General features: G+C 38.8%; 1 protein-coding gene across 6 annotated transcripts in view; it reads left to right on the top strand.

Annotated features, from left to right (window-relative positions):
• The window catches only part of DLC1 (DLC1 Rho GTPase activating protein), a 523653-nt gene that overhangs the window by 235049 nt on the left and 266608 nt on the right, over positions 1-21996 (top strand). Inside the window, exon 5 of one of the 6 annotated variants that reach the window (XM_074383942.1) lies at positions 15967-21686. The exons of the other annotated variants lie outside the window; for them this stretch is intronic. Within the exon in view, the coding sequence (XP_074240043.1) occupies positions 15967-16074 (108 nt within the window). The 3' untranslated portion in view covers positions 16075-21686. Of the gene's footprint in view, positions 1-15966; positions 21687-21996 lie in introns of those variants that run through there. 6 annotated transcript variants of the gene reach the window in all.

The raw sequence follows: 21996 nt of genomic DNA, 5'->3' as shown, positions 1-21996 counted from the left end.
GTGGCTGTGTTGTGGTGGGGAGTGTGGAAGGCAAGGATCCACTCATCCTAAGCTAGTCCAATTCAGGTTTGAATATCAGGAACTGCACTAGAGGCTGTCTCCTTTGCATTGGATTTACAGAGACAAGAATATGAGGCTTGGGCTGCTCTATGCATCCTGCCACCCAAAAAAGAAAACCTAGGAATGTAGTCAAAAAAAGAAAATTTAAAAAGCAGAGCTTAGTGATGCAACAAAAACAAGCACGTTTTGGTGATGTTATCTGAGGCCTGATTTCAGCCACACCTGAAGCCAGCTCTACAGCTGGACTTTTCAATTATGCATATTAATATTCTAAGGCCCTTTATAGAAGGAAGAGCCTTCACTCACAAGACATCAAGAATAATGCCTGGGAAGCAGTTTAAATATCTCTGTGTGGAGCTCTAAGAAGAAATCTGCCCTGAAGTATGACCCACAGACAGGTGGTTTTAGACATGAGATGATCACACAAGTGGCACAGATAAAATACTGAGAGAACACCACAGGGGGCAACAACGCTCACTCAGTCACTCAACAAATGCTCATCAGACACCTGTTCTACGTCAAGTACTGGATCCGTGAACACAATGAACATTAATAATGAAAAATAATATTTTTTAAATCCGTGTTCTTTTAGAGCTTAGAGTATATTGGAGAAAAAGCAAACAAAATAAACTATTCAGTATGTTTACTAATGATATGCTCAAGGAGGAGGGAGGGGGCTGGGCCTTTAGACAAAGTGATCAAGGTAGGCTTTAGGAAGAAGCTGACATTAGGTTTTTGAGCCAAGACTGGAAGGAAGTGAGAAAACAGACAACGTAGATGCCTGGGGAAGAGCCTACCATGTCGGCTGGGAAAAGCCACAGGAGGTCACTGCTCTGGGGCCAAGTAAGCAAGGAGGAGGGACCCAGTCATCTAAGACCTCAGAGGCCTTGTAGGGACTGTGAATTCTTTCTTTTTATTGTTTTGTTTTGTTTTGTTTTGTTTTAAATCTAACTGTGACTTCTATTCTGAGTTGAGATGAGAAGCCAGGAAAGGCCTCTGAGTAGAGGTTAGTCAAGCCGACTTGGACTTCAGGTAGACCACTCTGGCTGTGTGTTGAGAACAGCTGTGGGCGCAAGAGAGGAGGTCTGGGAGACCAGGTAGAAGGCAAGTAACCCTCCCGGCCAGGGAGGACGGAGTCTGTAGCTAGCTGGCAAAATTATGCTTATTCTAGATGTATTTTTAAGGGAGATAAAAACAGGGGTTCTGATGAATTGAACACGGTCTGTAAGATAAAGAAAGAAGCCCAGGATGACTTCAGGGCTTCTGCCTATCAGAAGAACGAGAGAACCCCTCAAGGAAATTGAATTGGAGTACCCCAAAAATTATGAGACAGCACTGTTGCAGAAAACAAAAGAACATCAGTTTGACAGGAGATGAGAACCAAAAATTGCCCATTTGATTTAACAACAGAAAAAGCGGATCTCTGATGACTTTGGTGATAACCGTTGTAATTTTCTCTTTTTGAACAAGCCATAAGTACTGGACTTGCTAGCTAGACTATGAAAAGAGGTATAAATAGATTAAATAGAGAGAATGAATCTATTGGAAATTCAACCAAATTCAACAAATCCTCTCTATGGCACGGCAGGAGATGGAAACAAGGTGAGGACACAGCACATGTTCTCTAGTGTAAGCTCTCCAGCACTTACAGACTACTGAGGACGCAGGATGCACACGTGAACAGAGACAGGTGAACCGTGCAATCATAGCACTGCCCTGAATCTTCTTATTCTCTAAACATCATCAGAGGCTGAGGCGGTCAGATCATTTGAGATTAGGAGTTTGAGACCAGCCTGACCAACACGGTGAAACCCCCATCTTTACTAAATACAAAAATTAGCCAGGCTCGTTAGCAGGCACCTATAATCTCAGTTTTGGGAGGCTGAGACAGGAGAATCACTTGAACCCAAGAAGCAGAGGTAGCAGTAAGCCAAGATCGCACCACTGCACTCCAGCCTGGGCGACAGTGAGACTCCTCGAAACAAACAAACAAACAAACAAAAACATCAGAGATGGATTGAGCAGAAAGAACATCACTAACATTCATATCACTTACCGTTACGTGGAAGAAACTTGTTTGTTCTACGAACTGGAAACTGCAAATATCCTTCCCTTCCATGAAGGATCTTTCACCTAACAACTCAGAGTATATGTGTTTGCACCAGGCTGCCAAGGTTAATATTAGGACTGATGCATGTCGACTTGGTACACAAGTAAGTGTGGCTCAAATGGAAAGTGCTCTCTGACAGAACACTGACATTGTACTTAAAAAAAAAAAAAAAAAAAAAAAAATCTGCATTAAAAAAAACTGCCTCACTTTGCATTTTCACTTGGGTAATATCTCACTGTAACAACCTCAAGTCCTTCACGATTTCCCTTGGGCTGCTGTCTGAAGTGCAAGGCAATGCTTCAATCAGCAGGAGACATCTTTACTATGAAGGAGAAGATGCCAAGTCTCTGGGAAGAAGGATGGAGAGTGGGGGAAGAGAAGAAAGGAATATCACATGAACTTGAGTTTGGAAATGGAAAATATACTGTCCTAGGAGCTACAGGACATAGTGTCTGAGGGCCCTTTATCAAGTTTGAGACATTAATCCCTCAACTTAAAGTGGGGGCCAAATCTAATCTGTTTAAAAATTCTGAATTGTGTCGTTCAACGAAAGAGCTCTAACTTTTCTACTTTGAGTTGTGTATTACTGGATTAAATTCAGCTGTTTGGAACACAAGGGTCTCTTGAAGTCAGAGTCAAAGATTTAGTCACTGACTAGACCCATTTGCTTTACACAGAGAACTTCACCATTCCAGAAGCCATTCCCAGATCCAGAGCCATAGACACTCTTCCAAACCCCACCCAATTATTGGTCATAATTGGGATTTGAAGAGAGTCTTTGTTTATTTCCGTAACATTCCTGTCTAAGCTGAAAAACATCTCAATGCTCTTGTCCTAATCATACTAGATCATCCTCATTTGCAAATTTAACTTGATTAATCGCTCGAAACTGTCGTCTCTCTCCCTTCCTTCCCCTGCTGCTGACAGACTGGCCAAGTCTGCTGAATTCATCCTGAAATTGCCCAATTTCAGATGAAACAAAACACAAAAGAGAAGAATAAACTGCAGAGTATTGCACTAAACTTACTTCTACTCACTTCTACTACTACTCACTTCTACTACAGGGCATTTCACTAAATATCACAGAGTGCCTGATACAGTGACTTCAAAGGACACTGGAAAGATTCAGTGTGCTAGACTATGGAGAGAAAACAGGCCCTTCTCAAAAACAAATAAGTACCTCTTTGTCTTATTTTGTTGTGTTTTTTTGTTGTTGTTGTTGTCATCAAGAAATGATGTTGTACAAACAATTCCTGGAAAGATCTTTGGTAGGTGGAAGCTGCTTTTTGCTTTTCTTCTATTGGGCCCCCTAATGAGGACTGAGATATGCAAGCTAACATGTAGGCAGCACCCAAGAGCAGGAGGCTGCCTGTACTACGGGATCTTCAAGGACAGCGTAGAATCACCACAGCAGTTCTCTGTGTCACGCTTCCTAGCAGGTCATGATCTAGATGGATTGAGGAAGACACATTCCATATCCTGAGTTACAAACACTGCAGTCCCCTTCTCCTTATAAATCTGATCAGATCTAGCCTTGCAAGATCCAAGAGATGACAGCAGCCAGGACAAGTGACCAGGACTAAAGTGGAAACCTAAAATTAGGAAAGAGTGAAGGATTTTGAAAGAGAGAGAGAGAGAGAGAGAGAGAGAGAGAGAGAGAGAGAGAGAGAGAAATACAGTGAGTGTCATCTGGCCTCTATTCTCATTTTTTAGCATTATAAAATACAGAATATAGCCTCCAGGGAGACATGGAGAGGAAAGGGATAGGAGGCAAAGTGCATGGTTGGGAGAATGAGCAGACAGGACCAAGGGTTGAAAAGTGTGCCCCATGCGCACAAGACAGGAAGGAAGGAAGTGATGCAACACATCAAGGAATGCAAGAGCCCAGCAATTCCACAGAGATGAGAGTGTGTGGGAGAGCCCGGCCGGAAGGGAGAGTGACTGATGGGAAAGTTTCTGGAACAAAGTACAGCTGGGTGGCCTTTGACCCAGAAGGAAGAGGGAGACCTTGGTCTGGAAAGACCTTTCCTGTGTGTGTCTGAGGATGAGCATAGAGCCTTTACTGACAGTCCTGAAAGGGCATCCCAAAGAAGTGAAATGGAGAGAAGACCTAGTTAGGGGACGTTTCTGGCCTGAAATTCACAACCACTCTAACTGAGCAGATTTCTATATTTTTTATTGTTTGACTTCTTGTCTGAACTTGGGAACAATAGCACTGAAGCATAAGTCAAGACCTCTGGGCTCTATCCCCAGTTCTTCTGTTAGTTCTTTGCAGAGCTTTATCTTGTGTTTATTTATCCTCAAAGGCTAGACTATCACTCACAGTGTTAGCTGTGGAGCCTCCCCATTCACACACCTGCCATGTGCCCACAAAGGACCTTCTACAGACTGTAAGTTTCATGGAGCGAAGGGCCATGTCCATCTTAATCACTATAACATCATCATACTTAGGACAGTGCCAGGCATGTAATGGATGCTCAACAGACATATGCTCAATGAATTAAAGTAGATTAAATCCAGAAAGCAGATGAAAGCGGAGTTTTCCTGGCAGAAGCAGTATGAAGCCCTACTACTTCCATTGCCCCTTCATCCCGGGCTCCCTACAGGAATTCCAGGACTACAAGGAACCCAGTGTTGAACAGCTAGCTGGACTAACTGTAGTGGCTTCTCTTCAAGTCTGTAATTCTGTGGTCTCTGTGCATCACATGTTGAGTTGAAAGTATAGAAGTTAATCTTGTTTGGCCCAAATTCACCTTACTGAAGGATCACTTTTCCCACTTCATCCACTACTTTAACGTCCTAGCCTTTAAATCTAATGGCTGGTACATTTTCCCCTCTCTCTGCCGAAGATGAAAGCATTTTTCCAGACAGGCCTGCTGTGAGTGACTTCATGGAAATGAATATTTTGGGTCCCTTAGGTGCCTCTCGTATGGGGAACTCCTTGTATATATTTATTTTTTAAGAATAGGGCTGAGAGGTTGATGTTTCCATTAGCAGTTGAGTGATTTTTTTTTTTTTAATAAAAACCCTGTTCCTCAGTGAGACATGCCTCACATTCCGCTCTCCCCACTGCAGGCAGTTATGTGCTGCTAAATATGCAGTGGAAATGACACATGTCTGGAAACCCAGAAGGAGCACCGTCTCACCACGGCTCGCTCAGTGGTGCACAATGAAGGTGTTGTAAGTGCTTCATTAGGCAACGTGGACTCTGACATTCTCAAAAGAAAAACTGGTAACCTCTCATGCATCTGGCATTTGTCCCTCCCACACATTCACAGGTGTCTTCTGTTTGAACTCTGGTCACATCTAGACTAGGATAAAGGCACAGGGTCACCTGACTTTTCAGAAGATCCTGGAATTATCATAGTATCTGCAAGTGAATTGAAGCCAGTAGTTCCTCCTTCAAGAGAGGGGAGCTGTGCAGTCACGTACCACCAAAGGGGATGGATCAGTTCCACGTGCACCTTAGATAATAGTAAGCCCCATGGACATATGACTCACTGCATTTGATAGCCTAGTATGCTTTTGCTCTGAAAGATAGATATAATCAGTCTAGCTCGAGTATTTTTCTCCTTATTTATGTCCACAAAGGGATCCCAACAGAATATTCTCTTGACCTGTGTAAAGTCCAGCCACAGGATAGAGCTTGTGACATGGAAATTTAAAATAGAATTGGATTTCTGAGGTTCATACTAATAGCATACAGAGATAGGATTAAATGTAAATGAAGTATTAGAACAGGAAGACTTGTGTCCTAATTGAATAAAGTATTGAAAGTCTGTGGGCACAGATTTAACATGCAATCTCAAACACACCAAGAATTTAATCCTTGGCAAAAGATGAGGGTCCTTTTAAGGACAGGAAAAACAACCTTGCAATTACACTTTAATAAACTCAAATGAGGTTCTTAGTTGGCAATGTATTTTTATTGTTTTGATGGTTTATGAGTAAATGAATGAGAAATAGGAGACAATTTTCCTTTAAATATACATGTTTTTGCTAAGTTAGGGGAAAAGCTTGGTTTTGATTGATCTTTGAAAGGCTGACAAAGATGTCTATAGTATGTGATAATTTTTAAAAATCACCTATGCCTAGTCCAAAAAAGAAAATCCATGTAAGCTTATGTACTTGCATGGTTCATGTGCCAGTACTAAGTGTCAGTAAACAAAAGGGGAGACAGAAGTGTCATCATGCAGGCCAGGTATGGTGGCTTACGCCTGTAATCCTAGCACTTTGGGAGGCTGAGGTAGGCAGATCACTTAAGGTCAGGAGTTTGAGACCAGCTTGGCCAACATGGCGAAACTCCATCTCTACTGAAAATAAAAAAATTCTGGGCATGGTGGTACATGCCTGTAATCCCAGATACTTGGGAAGCTGAGGTAGGAGAATTGTTTGAATTTGGGAGGCAGAGGTTGCAGCAAGCCAAGATGGTGCCACTGTACTCCAACCTGGGTAACACAGCAAGATTTAAAAGAAGAAAGAAAAGAAAAGAAAGGGAAAAGGAAGGAAGGAGGGAGGGAGAGAGGGAGGGGAAGAAAAGAGAGAGAGAGAAGAAAAGAAAAGAAGTGTTATTACCCAGAGACCTGGAAACTTAAAAATAGCTTTGACTGTGAAGAGGGCGCAAACTAGGTAAGCAGATCTGAAGAGGAAGATGGTGGGCAGGCTGACATTCTATGTCGAGTTCAGTGTGTCACCTAAGAATCTGGTCTATTCTTCTTAGACCATCTTCTTAGCTGTTCTCTGGCTTTCCTTGAACTCCTTTCTCTCTTTCATTCTTCTGCCTCTTTCCTCTAAAGCTGAAGTCACATTCATGTGTGCACTTACACACACACACACACACAAACACACATTCTCCCTACCAATACTCAAGTTATAAGAAACAAAGAAACCACTGTAGGAATTTCACATTTCAAAGAACTTCTTAGAATTCAGAAAGAGTTAAGGCAGTATGTACCTTTATACCTGGTTTTCTTTAGCCAAGTAAAGCAAATGCCACACAAGCATACAGCTTTTGTTCTTGATGGTTCAAGTTCTCATTTTGGTGCCAAATATAAGATCCAAATGAAATCCAGTTTTGCAATCACCAAATACTGAGAAATGTTTCAGCATGCTTGGCGACCTTAGATTTTGCTGAACTTACAACGAAAAATAAAGTTGTAGGATATTTTTTAATGGTGATTTTTTTTTCATTTTGATTTGTTTTCTGCTTTTAATTTTATGGGGAGACCATGTGAAAATAACAACCTATGACTTTAGGTTATATATGATTGTAAAACAATTTACAAGAATTTGCTCTTCATCTCTCTCATGCCTTCTGAGTAATAGAAAGAACAATGACTTTTGGAATACGAGTTAGGTTCAGTTTCCACTCCTGTAACCAGCTTTATGACCTGAGACCAATTTCTTATCTGAGCTTCAATATTGTTAATCAATAAAACAGGCATAATTGTAGGTTGTCATGGATACCGTGAAGTTTAACAAAAGAGTTACTGCAAATTCTTACCATTCCCTTATTCAATGATATACACTAAGTCTCCACAATATTCATGCTCTGAGAACACTGTGCAGAAACAGACAGAAAGCAACGACTCTACCCTCAGGGAGCAAATATTCAAGTGGGAGAAAGATAACAGACTAGAGAGAAATCCAAATTAAAACACAGAAATACTTTCAGGTTAGTCCCATAGGCTCTCAAGGGTAGACATTAACAGAATTAGTATTTTACAATTATCTGAGTGATGACTGTCTCATTAATGTTTACATCCCTCACAAAGTGTAGGCTCTGTGATAGCAAAGACCAGCATTATATGCCCATACCTTGCACAGAGTAGTAGCTGTAGTGCATGCACAGTTACTGAATAGATGAATGAATGCAATGTGATAAGGAAATAAACAGAAGAATGTAATGGAGAAAACAGAGATGCTGGGGAATAAGACTGATAGGATGGTCTAGAAAGGCCTCTCTAGGATGCTGGAGCACTTAAGTGATGAGAAGAAGCCAGCCATGTGGATGGGGGAAAAAAAAAAAAAAAAAAAAAAAAAACAGAAGAGAATTTTAAACAGGAAATATCTGGGGCAAAGGCCCTGAGACAGGAAAGACTGTAGAATGCTTAGGGAACGGGAAGGGGCCGGCGTGGCTGATGCAGGGACCAGAGACAGAGATTATGGTAAATACGAGTTTTAATGTAAACATAATGCAAGTTCCTTTTCCTTCTTCCACACCCCCCTTGTTTATAGTTTTGTTTTACTAACAAGATTAACATCCATTTAAAAATTAGGCAACAATACTAGATAATAGACCAATAATTATGAATCGAAAGAAACAGATGTCCATGCTTGGGAGAGGAAGGGATGAGAGCTAATGCACGCAGGAAAGGTGAACTGGGATCAGAGTTTCACTCTAATTCCAGGCATGGCCTCGAAATCATTCCACGATTGGGCAGTTGGATCCCCACCGTACAGAGTGCCCAGGAATCTAACTGCAGCCAGACAAGTGTCCTAATTTCATGCTTTGCTGCCTCCACATTGACAGATGTCAAAAAAATATTTTCAAGCCAGACTTAACGATGCCCAAAACACTGGGCTCTTTCCCCAGTCTTACTGGTGAACTTCCAGTAAGTCATCTAAGCTGGACGGTTCAGCTTCCACATCCTATGAAGTGTCATTGAGGTCATCTTCTCTAAAGATGTTGTCCTCAGCTTTCCAGACTTACTCTGGAGACCAAGTATGTGCCAACTCATCTCTGCCTTGCAAAATGATTCTAATTAAGTCACTGCTCCTACTGTCCTCCTTCAGAGCCTAAGTCAGAAAGTTCTGATGTTTTTTGAGAAGTTTAATGGTTAACATCTATTGTGTCCAGCTGCTCTTTGGCTCCGCATTTGAATTTATTTCTTTGGTTTTGGGAAATTCTGTCCTTCCTCTTCTTCCTACCTTGACTGTACGGGAAATCTATCTCAGCTTGGTCTAGCATTCAGATCACTACTTAGCCCAGTGCCCAGCACTTAATGTCATGACTTACTTATAGAAGATTATTGATACATGTGCTAAAGAAGAAGTTAGGCAGCGGTGCCCAGTGTCAAGCCTTTTTGATTTCTTCCTGTACTAAGTGTTTTATATACATTATCTTATTTAAGTCTCAAAATAATACAACCAGGTGGATATTATTATCTTCATTTTACAGAAGAGGAAACTAGAACTCAGAGACAAGAAATAAATGTCTCAAGGCAACTCAGCTTATTTGAACCCAGCTTGTCTGTCTCCTGTGGGGACAGGCAAATAAAGAATTCTACCCAGTTGTGCAAGAATGCTTTATAAATACTATAATGGAGAATCCAACATACTCACTTTTAAAGTGTCTATGGAGTAGCTCTTTACAAATCTTTCAATTAACAAGTGTGTCATTTTTTTTTCAAAACCTGCCAAGTGTAAATACACCTGCAATATCCTGAACATTTATGATTTTCATTTCATAATGTCCTGAATAGCATGAGAACTCAACTTCCAACTTGTTCAAAGTTACAATCACATCTCATTGCTTAACTTTATGACACCACCCAACTTCTCTAGTGAAATCATAGTATGATTCCTATTCATTTTATTTTATATCATTTTAGGGTAATAAGCAATTAAGTATATTTTGAAATTTCCTTAAATAATTTTGCAAGATTTCTTAAATATCTGGAAGCATTCTTGGATGTCATAAAACCACTCTTAGGATTGCTATTTCAGACAGATGTCAGCATCACTGGATTTGTAGAGCTTCCTCTCCAATGCTTCATTTAGACTGAGCTCTATTTTGCTAAATCAGCTTAAAGTAAACCTCACCTCCTCAATAGTCAAGATTCCCACTAACCTCAAGCAGAGCTGCAGATGCATATTAGCAGCAGAACTGGGCCTTCTTCACTTATAATTTGAGTCCCAAGTCTTTTGAAGTAAGACCCATTTGCCCAGATTTGTATAGCATTACCTAAGCATAATGTTGCCCAATAAAGCTAAATTGATGGGTTAAGGATACAAATAAGGAATTCCAAATCAGCTTATGAGGCAGGACTTGTGAGAGCACAGAGAAGAGAGAAAATCAACACAGCTTAGAAAAAATAGTTTGTAACTGTTTTGCTTTAGCAAAATAAAATGGGCATTACCTGTCAAATAGCGTTGCCCAGGGATATCTCCTAGCATTCACAAACACGCTATGAACATAGTATGAATTTTAACAGCTTTGTTACTGAGTATATACCTAAAAAGAAAATGGTCATCTCCAGTGCTTGGTTTCAAGTAACAGGAAAATCTTTTCTACATACCTCTTCTTTCTTTTCCATTTCCTTTGTCTTTGTTAGCATTTTTATTTGGCTCCTTTCTTAGCAGAAATTTTGTTTTATTTTTGAGGGTATTAGAAAACATTTGTATGGGGTTATTTAAGAAAGAGATACTTAAATAGGTAAATTGGGAACATATTTTAATGTACATTTTTCAAAAGAAAAAAAAGAAACGTTCCTTACATTTCTTCCCCCTACTGTAGACTAGAAAAATACTAGGTGGCCAATTAATATTCACCTGTGTAGTTAAGCAGCACAAAACAGATAATCTTTACCCAGAGTAAGCAAGTACTTTTTTTTGGACTAAATGCAAGTCAAAGGCCATCCTCCATTCTTCTACCCAGAGAGCATATACCCTTTGCAGTCTCACTAAACTGGGGGTGACAAAACTGGTATTTTGAAATGAACATCCAATTTAGTGCTTTCATGGAGTTCTTCAGGTTGCTAAATTATTTATAAATGAAAACATTTTTGTATTGTATATTTTCATGCATGTGTGTAGAATGGAAACGAGACTTGCTCTAATTGGTTTCAGTTAACTAAGCTATAATCTCTGACTTACAGCTATTTGTTCCAGAAAAACTTAAGGTGAATAGAAAAATATTTGTTATAAAGCAGAAGAGAATAGCAGGATTAGCCTTTCAAGTTTTTATCTGCAAGTTTTTAGAAAGTTCTCATCTCTTTTTAAGATAATACCCAATTTTACATAATTTTATCTATCAATGTAAAACTTGAATTAAATGAATAAATACTTGAATCTCATAAATTTTATGAGAACATATATACAGGCATTCTTATAAAATCTATGCCATAGGCAGAATTTATTTTTGTAATCACATGACTCTCTTTTAATTTCTTTCAAGACATTTTACATGTTCAGAAAATTGCAACATTTCTAATATGCTATTAATTCTGGCTATTCATACAGCATTGAAAATATAGCTGTTTTCATCTATCTGGATTTTCATAAGAGTTTAACATATCTATTGCATACATATCTCAACTATTATAATTCTCAAGAAAAAAAAATCTGAAGATGAAAAGAACTGGGATTTGACTCATGAAAAGACAATCCACCTCTCTTCTTGTGATTTCTTGTAACTGTATTCAGCATTTCACAGCCCTTACTAAACCATAAACAAAAGGCCACAAGCAATAAAACAGCAGAAACCCAGTAAGAATGTGCCAGAGTTCAGAGAACAATTACCCCAGGCTTAACTTCACTGACCTTTAATCTGTTTGGGTCATCAGTGCTCTTCTATATAAAGCATCCCACAACGTGCTGGAGCTCAGGCCTTGCGGAGTTCTGCAAGCTGGAGTCCTAAAAGCAAAAGTCAAACTGAGATAAATTTGTCCAAAGACAAAACAGTTTTCTCTGGCATGGTGCATTTGAAACACATAAGTGTCAAACAGTGAATTTGGATGTAGTCTCTGGACCCAGGGCAGGACTTTTCTATTAGTCTTTTTGTTTGTTTGCTTTTATTGTTGTTGTTTGAGACAGTCACTCTGTTGCCCAGCCTGGAGTGCAGTGGTGCAATCTTGGCTCACTGCAGCCTCTACCTCCCAGGTTCAAGTGATGTCTGTGCCTCAGCCTCCTGAATAGCTGGGATTACAGGTGCACACCACCATGCCTGGCTAATTTTTTGTATTTTTAGTAGAAATGAGTTTGTTTTTTTTTTTTTTTTTTATTGGCTAGGCTGGTCTCAAACTCCTGGCCTCAAGTGATTCACCTGCTTTGGCCTCCCAAAGTGTTGGGATTATAGGCGTGAACCACCTGGCCAGAAGGGTAGGACTTTCCTGAGGCTTTTCTGACTTCATACTTGTAAATCTTCTATCCCAAAAGACCTTCTGCAATTCTAACACTAACATCTTAAGAGTGAAGTGTGGTCTAGGAAAAGAAACAGCATTGTTCAGGAAAGAGATACCAATTACTGTTACAGATGTAGCATTTATTAGCAACTTGAATTTCAAAAAAGAAATTTGGAAATTATTAAAGCTCTAAGTCATGGGCTAGCACCAGTGGAGTCCAATTTCTGAATTCACGAAGTTCATAAATTAATGGAGAATGTAAATGAGCACAGATTACTGTGATATAATTTAAGAAGTATTATGCAATCATTTGGAAAAAAATCTAAGGAGACAGAAAGAAAAAAATTACCAATTCTGTTTGTGGGTGTGGAACCAGAGATGTCTACAGAGGCTTCAGGTAGCACCTTAAAAGATAATTGTCAAGGAATTTGGTATGGTAAAAATATATGAAACAAGAGAAGGAAGGACAATTTCATTAAAGTATTGATTGAGGCAAACTGTAAAAGGCTTTGAATATCTTTCTGAAGACAACTTAGGCTATTTAAGACTAAATTTCTTCATCTCTAAATAAAGGAATTGAACTGAATGACTTCTGAGTTCAAGACCAGGTCTAAAAGTCTAAGTAAGATTACATTCAAAGTTCAAGAGGAAATGCCTTATATAAAAGTTGGCCAAATGCGATCAATTCCCATAAAGATAATGCCAAGTCAGTGGTTCTTATTCTAAACTCCTCTGCATCATCAAAAAAGCACGTAACTAAAAACAAAAATAAGATTTTTAAAAATGAATCAATACAACTTTGTGTTAGAGATGCTGAAAAATATGCTTTCCAGGACTTCAAGTTAAATTACTTCAAATGTTATTCTAGAGTGATCATGCAATGGAATGAATTGGTCCTCCCAAAATTCATATATTGAAGCCCTAACCCCCAGTGTAATTGTTTTTACTGTAAGGAAGAATTCATATTAAATGAGTTCATTGGGTGGGGTCCTGATCTGATAGGATTCTTGTCCTTATAAGAAGATCCACCAGAGACTGGTCACCTGCAAGCCAGGAGGAGAGCCCTCACAAGAAACAGAACCCTGCCAGATCTTGATCTGAAACTTCCAGTTTCCAGAACTGTGAGAAATAAATTTGTTGTTTAAGCCACAAACTGCTTATTATTATAGTTATGGCAGCTCAAGCTGGCTAATACAGATAATAAGTTTTAGTTTAAGTATCAAAGTCCATTAAAAATATGATTGTAATATTTAGACTATTTAAATTATTAATTCTTTATGGTATATTTGTGCTCTAAAAAATGATGTATTTTTTCATTGATAGTACAGCAAGGTGATTGTGACTATAACTCTTCCAATTATTTCATTTGAAATGAGAATATTCACTGATTTAAACTTTTTCCTTTTTTTTTTTTTTTTTTTGAGACATTGCCTCACTCTGTCACCCAGGTTGGAGTGAAGTGGTGCGATCTCAGCTCACTGAAACCTCAACATCCCAGGCTCAAGTGATCCTCCCATCTCAGCTTCCCCCAAATCTGGGATTACAGGCATGTGCCACCATGCCCAGCTAATTTTTTCGAAAAAATTTTTGTAGAGACGGGGTTTCACCATGTTGCTCAGGTTGGTCTCGAACTCCTGCGCTCAAGCGATCCAGCCACCTCAGCCTCCCGAAGTGCTGGGATTACAGGAATGAGCCACCGCACCCAGCCTGATTTAAACTTTTCATTTTACACATACCTGAACTTTACCAGTGAGCTAATTATCAGTGGCATTCAGAAAAGTGAAATATGCTAATGAATTTGGTGTATGAATGAATTTTAAACCAAACAAGTTCAGTTCTTTTTTTTTTTAACTTCCAAAGGGATTCTATTTATTTGCATATCTATAATAAAATATTTTACAATTATTTCATCATTCACTCTCCATAAATCCTCTCAGCACCTACTTGTTGCCAGACACCACGTTAGGCCCTGGAAATAGCAAGGATGAGGAGGATAGCCTCATTCTCTGCTTTCACCAAACTCAAAGTCAAGCCTGTAAGACAATAAAACTAGAAGTCACAGACAATAAGTATAGCACAGGCTCAGATAGAAGTACAAACTTCTGTAGGAGCTTTAGCTGGTTAGAAGGCCAGGAAAGGCTTCCTAGAAAAAGTCATTTTAGCAAAGCCTGGAAAAACATTGGCATATATAAGATCTTAGGAACCATGTCAAATGAACAAATGTTGATCAATAGGAATGAGCCAAGCAAACACATGGGGCAGAGTAAACATTATGTTTGAAGGTCTGAAGTGCAAAAGCACAGCCAATTACAGGAAGAGAAAAAAAAAATTCAATACATCTGGATGGCAGAATCTCAAGGGGCAGAAATGTGAAAAAGTCAGTGGACCCGCAGAAGGAACCCATCAGCCTCTTTCACTTTCAACCATCATTGAATACGTCAAAAACCATGCCACTGACTCATAGTGTAGCACATTAGAGTATTTGAGAAAAATCATTTTTTTGTTGTTGTTTTAAGAAAACAAGCAGTGAAGGCTTTTACAGATATTATAGGAGTTCAAACACATTTTGTCCTTCTGTCTCAGAAGAAATGCCACATACATAGTTGAAAAAAAAATCTTTAGATGATCTAAAACTTCTGACCAAAATGTCCACCTCCATTTCCTCTCCCTGGGTGTTCCTCTTGCAAGAACTGGGCAAGGCAGGCCTCACCTGGGTTTAAATTCTCTAAACTGCCTCAGTAGCAGACAAGAGGACAGCCACCTATAGACACCTTTCAGACATCTTTCTTGTTAATTATGTTAGTAAGAAAAACTAGGGAAGCAGAGTAACATCATCTGGGACCAAACGTATGTATGTATGTATGTATGTATGTGTGTGTGTGTGTGTGTGTGTGTGTATGGTATTTCAAAATTAAAAGAAGGGCTAATAGTCTTATAAAATTGATTTATTGTAGGGCTTTGTGTTTTACTAAGATGGATTTTTTTTTAGTATATTTCCACATTGTAATTTCAGATTTTGTGTCCTCTCCACAGAATGAGGTTATTACTTGGATATTTTAGAATACTCATGTTCCTGATAGGTGTGCATTCAGTATTGTAAATGTTCTGACCACTAGTTTAATTTATATTTTCCTTAATCACTGTTCTCATAATGGCTTAATGATTCTTCCTCTCTAATAGACAATGTATTATGCATATTAACATAATAATGACTGATTTAGTCGATTATTTTTATACCTTAAGGGCAAATTCAGGAGGCTAAGTAGCCACCTCTGTAGTTCCAGTTACTAAGGAAGCTGAGGTGGAAAGACAACTTGAGCCTAGGAGTTTAAAACTAGCCTGGGCAACATAGGGAGGCCCTCATCTCTACAAAAAATTAAAAATTAGCCAGGCGTGGTGGTGCATGCCTGTAGTCCTGGCTACTTGGGAGGCTAAGGTGGGAGGACAGCTTCAGCCCTGGAGGTCAAGGCTACAATAAGCTGTGATCACCCCACCATACTCCCACTGAGCAACAGAGCAAGACCCTGTCTCTAAAGAAGAAAAGACCCCATCTCCTAAAAAAATACAAAATAAAATCAATTTAAATTTAAAAAATAAAAGCAAATAGACTTACAAAGCTTAATGGATAAAAGGCTTGCCCTTTAATTCCTGTTCTTTTTACTGACTTTCTAGGGATATGCATGTGACTGTGGGGCAAGGAGGACAGTGCATGTGTTAGGTACAAGTGCACACACGTGCACCATGAGGCAGCCAACGGGGATCACAACGACTGTGCTCTAACTGAATGGTGTAATTGTGAACGGTTGTCTTAACTCAGAAGCCACCCCCTAAAAGCTACATTTTAAAAATGAATGAATGTAAACAAGACATAAACTATTTTAAATAGAGATATGTAAAGTTTTTAATGCAGTGTCTTACTGATGGCCTTTTCAAAGTTGGATATATTTCAAATGTATGCTTTTATTAGTATATTTTCCTATTACTGTTCAATGGATATAATAAAATTCTTGATGAAAAATATTTGTTCAATGCAAGCTACTCAGTTACCCATCTCTACATAACTCTAAATGAATCATGTTATGAATTGAGGAATGAAGAGTAAATTTCCAGATATTATGACTTAGGAAACAATTGCTCAAAATTAACTGTAGTTCTGGATAATTTGTGAGGTATAGAACTTTACTATTACATACTTATTATAAATAAAAGGACCCATGTGCTTATCTACATGAGTAAACATTCTATTTTTTAAAGATAATAATTCATCTAATATTACAAAGCAGTGGTTGATAACCAACAATAAATATGTATGACCTTATTTTTATCTGCTTGATATCTTATACCACAAACAATTTCTCCTAAGAAACATATAAAAGATTAAAAACCATCATATATTTTCCTTACTGTAAATTTGCATGTTCATAAAATCCTTGAAATTCACAGATCTTTTCATATCAAGCTTAGAAACTACAGATGAGGAAACTAAAGCCAGCAGCATAGGTGGTGTGTCCTGTTGAGCATTTACAGTGTGTTACACATCAGGCACTGTCTTGGGAGTTTTGTATCCTCGCATGCTTCGGAGATAAATACACATACATGGCTTGCTGGTAAACTGGCTGGGGGCAGGGGGCTAGCAGAGCCCGAATTTGTAACATTTGCCAATTTCTGTGATATACTTGCAGCAGTGACTGATTTCAAGCTACCAATGGTTTAACAAATGTTTCACAAAATTTCTGAATATTTAAGAACCAGTTCTTCTGAGCTGGCACTATCCAGCTCCAGAATACCTTAGGGAGAGAAGGAAAACTTAGGCACAGAGAAGTTAATCGTAGTGTGTCAATAGTAACGGCTAGGAAGTGAGTAGTGTGACGGGACTTGAAGGCAGACAGTCTGGCTCCAAACCCCACCTTCAGCCACAGGGCTCCACGGCCTCTATTTGCATGTAGTGATTTTCATTGTTTTCCTCATTAAGCCATCTCTACAGGATTTTATTTTATCTCTTTATAAGCATATGGAGCCAGTCAGCACATAATGGGAAACACATTCTAAGTGTAAAACACAACAAAATCACTAATAAAGATTCATTGATCACTTAGGTGTGCAAAGCACTATATACATGTTTTGGGGAGTGTGAAAACTAATCAAAAAAGAATGATAGCTAAGTTTTTATTTTATTCTCTATACTTTTCTGTGTTTTAAAATATTTTTGCAAGTAACATCTGGCATATATGAATTAAACACTTACTGTATTAATGGATATGTTATCATATTCATGACAATTAATTTCACTTAAAGTAAAATCAAATTGTTATGATAGAAACCATTGCAAGGTGATGGGAAGGAAGGCAGCAAATCACACTGCCATGTGTGTACCTATGCAACAATCTTGCATGTTCTTCACATGTACCCCAAAACCTAAAATGCAATTAAAAAGAAGAAACCATTTCAACTGGTTTCTTTTGGCATTTCTATTGAGAAGTGTGTTGGAACATAGACATCCAGGCAATTATTATTTTTCTAAATCAGGACTTGGCAGAATTTCTCTTTAAAGGGTCAGATAGTAAATATTTTAGGTTTGTGGGCCTTCCAGTCTCTGTCCCAACTATTCAATCCTGCTGTTGTAGTGCAGAAACCACATAAATGATACATAAACAAACCAATATAACATGGATGTGTTCCAATAAAACTTTACTTGCAGGCACTACAATTTCTATTTTGGGTAATTTTTAGGGATCACAACATATTCTTTTTTTTTTTTTCAAACATCCAAAAAATGTAGTTCACAGGATATATCCAAACTGGGGAAAGGGCAGATTTGGTTGAAGGCATGTTTGCAATCCTTTTCTAAGTAATTATACAGGAAAACTAACATTGCAATGACAGTGTAGCATTTCACCAGTGTGAGGTACATGAATTTCAGACTGAATCCCAACTCTATTTCCTAGTTTGTGACATTAGTTACTTAAATTATTTGTGCTTCAGTTTCTTCATCTATAAAAGGAGGATAATAACAATCCTTCTTGGTTTATTTTGGGGACAAATGATCAATACATATAAAGCACTTAAAACTGTGCTTAAATATAACAGATACTATATACATGTTTGCTGAATAAATAGCGTCATTATCTGAAAATATTTCGAAAGAATTTTGAAGCCAATTTACAAACCATGGAGGAAAACATCATTACATTAGAGTCACTTACCTTATTCATGAAAACTGTCCCTGAGTTAGGCTATTTCAAAAATCTAAATCAAAACCAAACATCTATATCAAAAGTCTACTTCAGAAAGCCTACTTTGTGAAATTCACTACAGATTTGAGTGTTTAAAAATATGAATGTATTTAAAAGGACAAATATTTCAAAACAAGATACTAAAAGAATGAGTACTATGCTTATAGAGTACTCTCAATTATAAAGAGAGGCTTCTCTGCAAGGTGTAAGCAATAAAATCATTAAAGGCTACCACCTTCCAAACGGACTATTTTAACATAAACAATTTTCGTTTAGAAACAAAACTGATGCTTTTCCTTATTTTGTAAGATTTATTTTTTGAGATGGAGTCTTGCTCCATTGCCTAGGCTGGAGTGCAGTGGTGCAATCTTGGCTCACCGTACCCTCTGCCTCCCAGATTTAAGTGATTCTCCTTCCTCAGCCTCCTGAATAGCTGGGATTACAGGTACCTGCCACCACACCTGGCTAATTTTTGTATTTTTAGTAAAGACAGGATTTCCCCATGTTGGCCAGGCTTGTCTCAAACTCCTGATTTCAAGCTATCCACCTACCTCGCCCTCCCAAAGTGCTGAGATTACAGGCGTGAGCCACTGTGCCCAGCCTTGTGTTTTTCTACTTCATATTTTCACATAAGGAGCTTATAGTCTCAGAAAGGAGGTAGAGCAAATACACAAGAAAAACTTCAACCACATGCAATAAAGAAAGAACAAAAAATGATAAACCTGAGGTGTTATGGAGAAATGCAAAATGATATTTAGATAAGGGAGTTATAAAAATTTATCATTAGGGTACATTTGAAGGCAGGCCTTAAAAGAAGGAAATAAATTTTTTTAAGAAGGAATAGCGGTAGCATGTATTACTTTTGTCCTCTAAGCACTTCGGGTAGCAGATCCAGCCTCTGGCCACAGAGGGGTCATTTGATCTGGCCAGTCCAGAATTCTTCAGACTCATCAAGCAAAACTCTTTTAGTTTCTGATCACAGACTAAAAGGCTTAATTCCCAACATGTCTCCAGCCATATCGCCCCTATATGGAGAAGCTGGTCTCAGAGATTCAAGTCAGGAAAAGGAGAGAAATAGTCCATATTCAGCTGGATCCAATCATCCTGAGGCCACATTCGCCCCCAAACTCATGATATCAAAAGTGCAGCTCACTTTCTTTTTCTTCCTCATGTCTCCCCACAAGATACTTGCCCATTTTCTATATTTTTCTTGCCCCTTTTCTATATTTTCCTTCCTGTTGCCTAATCTAATAATTCACTTGGATTGATCACTTATATTAGGATTTGTTCAGGTTTCCTTTACCCTCCTCACCTCACCGAACACCATTAGCAACAAATCCTTTCCTGCCACAGACTTTCCTTAAATACATGTTGAGCTCTAGCTATCTGTTTCCATAGAAAGATAAGTCATTGAAAGTTGACTGGGGGCCGGCCGCAGTGGCTCATGCCTGTAATCTCAGCACTTTGGGAGGCTGAGGCAGGTGGACTACCTGAGGTTGGGAGTTCAAGACCAGCCTGACCGACATGGAGAAACCCTGTCTCTACTAAAAATACAAAATTACCCTGGCATGGTGGTGCATTCCTATAATCCCAGCTACTTGGGAGGCTGAGGCAGGAGAAATCACTTGAACCCAGGAGGCGGAGGTTGCACTGAGTCAAGATCGTTCCATTGCACTCCAGCCTGGGCAACAAGAGCAAAACTCTGTCTCAAAACAAACAAAAATGAAAGTTGATTGGATGCTTGTGTTGGAGTAGGGCTGGAAAGGGGACACTCTAAAACATTTTCACTAGTGGCTATTGATCTGGTTGAGAACCAGCTCTGTTTGAGAAGTTTCTCAAATGCTAACATCTATTGGTCTTTTATCTTTGGCTGATGAGTTTCCCTAAAAAAGAACCCTCCAGCAGCACTTGCTAGGTAATAGAGGAGTTGTTACCTGGCTGTAGAAATTCAAGGAGCTGAGCTGGAGACAGCAGTGTGCTGATTTTCACTGGCTCTGTGAAAGAGCAAGTGAAAGGTTTGCATTACTTCTGTGTCTTCCTGTTACCTTTGCTTCTGTCTTTTTGGTGTATTCATTTTCTTTCCTTCTTCTGTTTTCACTATAATGGGTTTTGAGAGGGCACTAAGAAAGGTGAATCTGCTTATTCTGTAATTTTTAACCAGAAGGACCTAAAAACTTTTTATATCTAAAACCATGCCTTCCATTCCTATTAATATTCTAATGATGGTCCTCGAAAAGTCTTAATCACCTTTCTTAGGGACTCATGCAACAGCCTTCTCAATGGTCTTGCACGGGTATTTCCCCTTTTGCACCTCATCCTGCCCTCAGCTCTGCCCAACATCCTTGGGTACACAAACTGTCTGATTAGTGTCTCCAGAGAATAAACTTCCTGTCTCCTGCTGAGCTGGCAGACAGGAAATCAACTGTGCAGGCTGGTGTTGGAGATCTGGGAATCTTAGTGCTACATATAAAGTCACTTCTCTTTTCATCTTCCTAAGCCTGTTGCCACCTTCTAGAGCAACTGCTGCCTCCAATTGCTGAGCACTTTGTTTTCCAGCTCAGAGAATATGCTTCCCTCTCACTGAATACCCATCCCCACTGCCCTCTCCAGAAGGTTGAGAATACAGCTCTCTGCAGCCTATAGAATAGCTACCAACAGTCCATCTACTTTCTAGAGTAACAATACTATTGATATGGTTTGAATTACATCTGTGTCTTCCTGTTCCCTTTGCTTCTGTTTTTTTCCTTGTGTATTCATTTTCTTTTTTCTTCCTTTCTTCCTTTTTCACTTTAATGTGTTTTGAAAGGGCTTGAAGATAGGTAAATTTGCTTATTCGGTGAATTTTTTAATCAGAAGGACCCAAACACTTCACATTTAAAACCATGCCCTCCTTTCTTATTAATATTCTAAAGATGGTCTTCAAAGGTCATCATCTTTCTTAGACTCTTGCAACAACCTTCTAACTGGTATCCTTTCCAGTTTGTCATCCTTAAATCTACTCCAACACATTTTCCAAGTCATCCATCCAAAATGCAAATCTCTCAATGTCACATGTTTAAATTTCAATAACACCCTATGCTCTAGAGAATATTTACCTTCCTCTGTGTGGCTCATGGCCCTGAATGAGCTGGCACCTCCTATATCATTAGATTTTTTCTTTACCCCTTGACACATAATTTATCTGAAACTCCAGCAACATGGAACTGCTCAAGCCCAATCTTCAAGCACACGTATTACTCACACAGAAGCCTGTATCTGTTCTACCTCCTGGCACACATAAATACCCTTTTTCTCTCCCTCCATATATACACAATAAGATAAATCCCCTGCAAGTGGTACCTTCTCCAAGAAGCCTCTTTAATGCTCTCTCCCTGGAATATTAAGAGCTTCTACTCTGTATTATTATAAAAAGCACCTTACCTATACTTACTTCATATGCTGAAATGAATTCCTCATGTTTCTGTGCCCA

Source organism: Saimiri boliviensis, chromosome 13 (genome assembly GCF_048565385.1).
Source record: "Saimiri boliviensis isolate mSaiBol1 chromosome 13, mSaiBol1.pri, whole genome shotgun sequence".
Classification (NCBI taxonomy): domain Eukaryota; kingdom Metazoa; phylum Chordata; class Mammalia; order Primates; family Cebidae; genus Saimiri; species Saimiri boliviensis.
The sequence above is the reverse complement of the archived record's forward strand: the minus strand, read 5'-3'. Positions and strand labels throughout refer to the sequence as shown.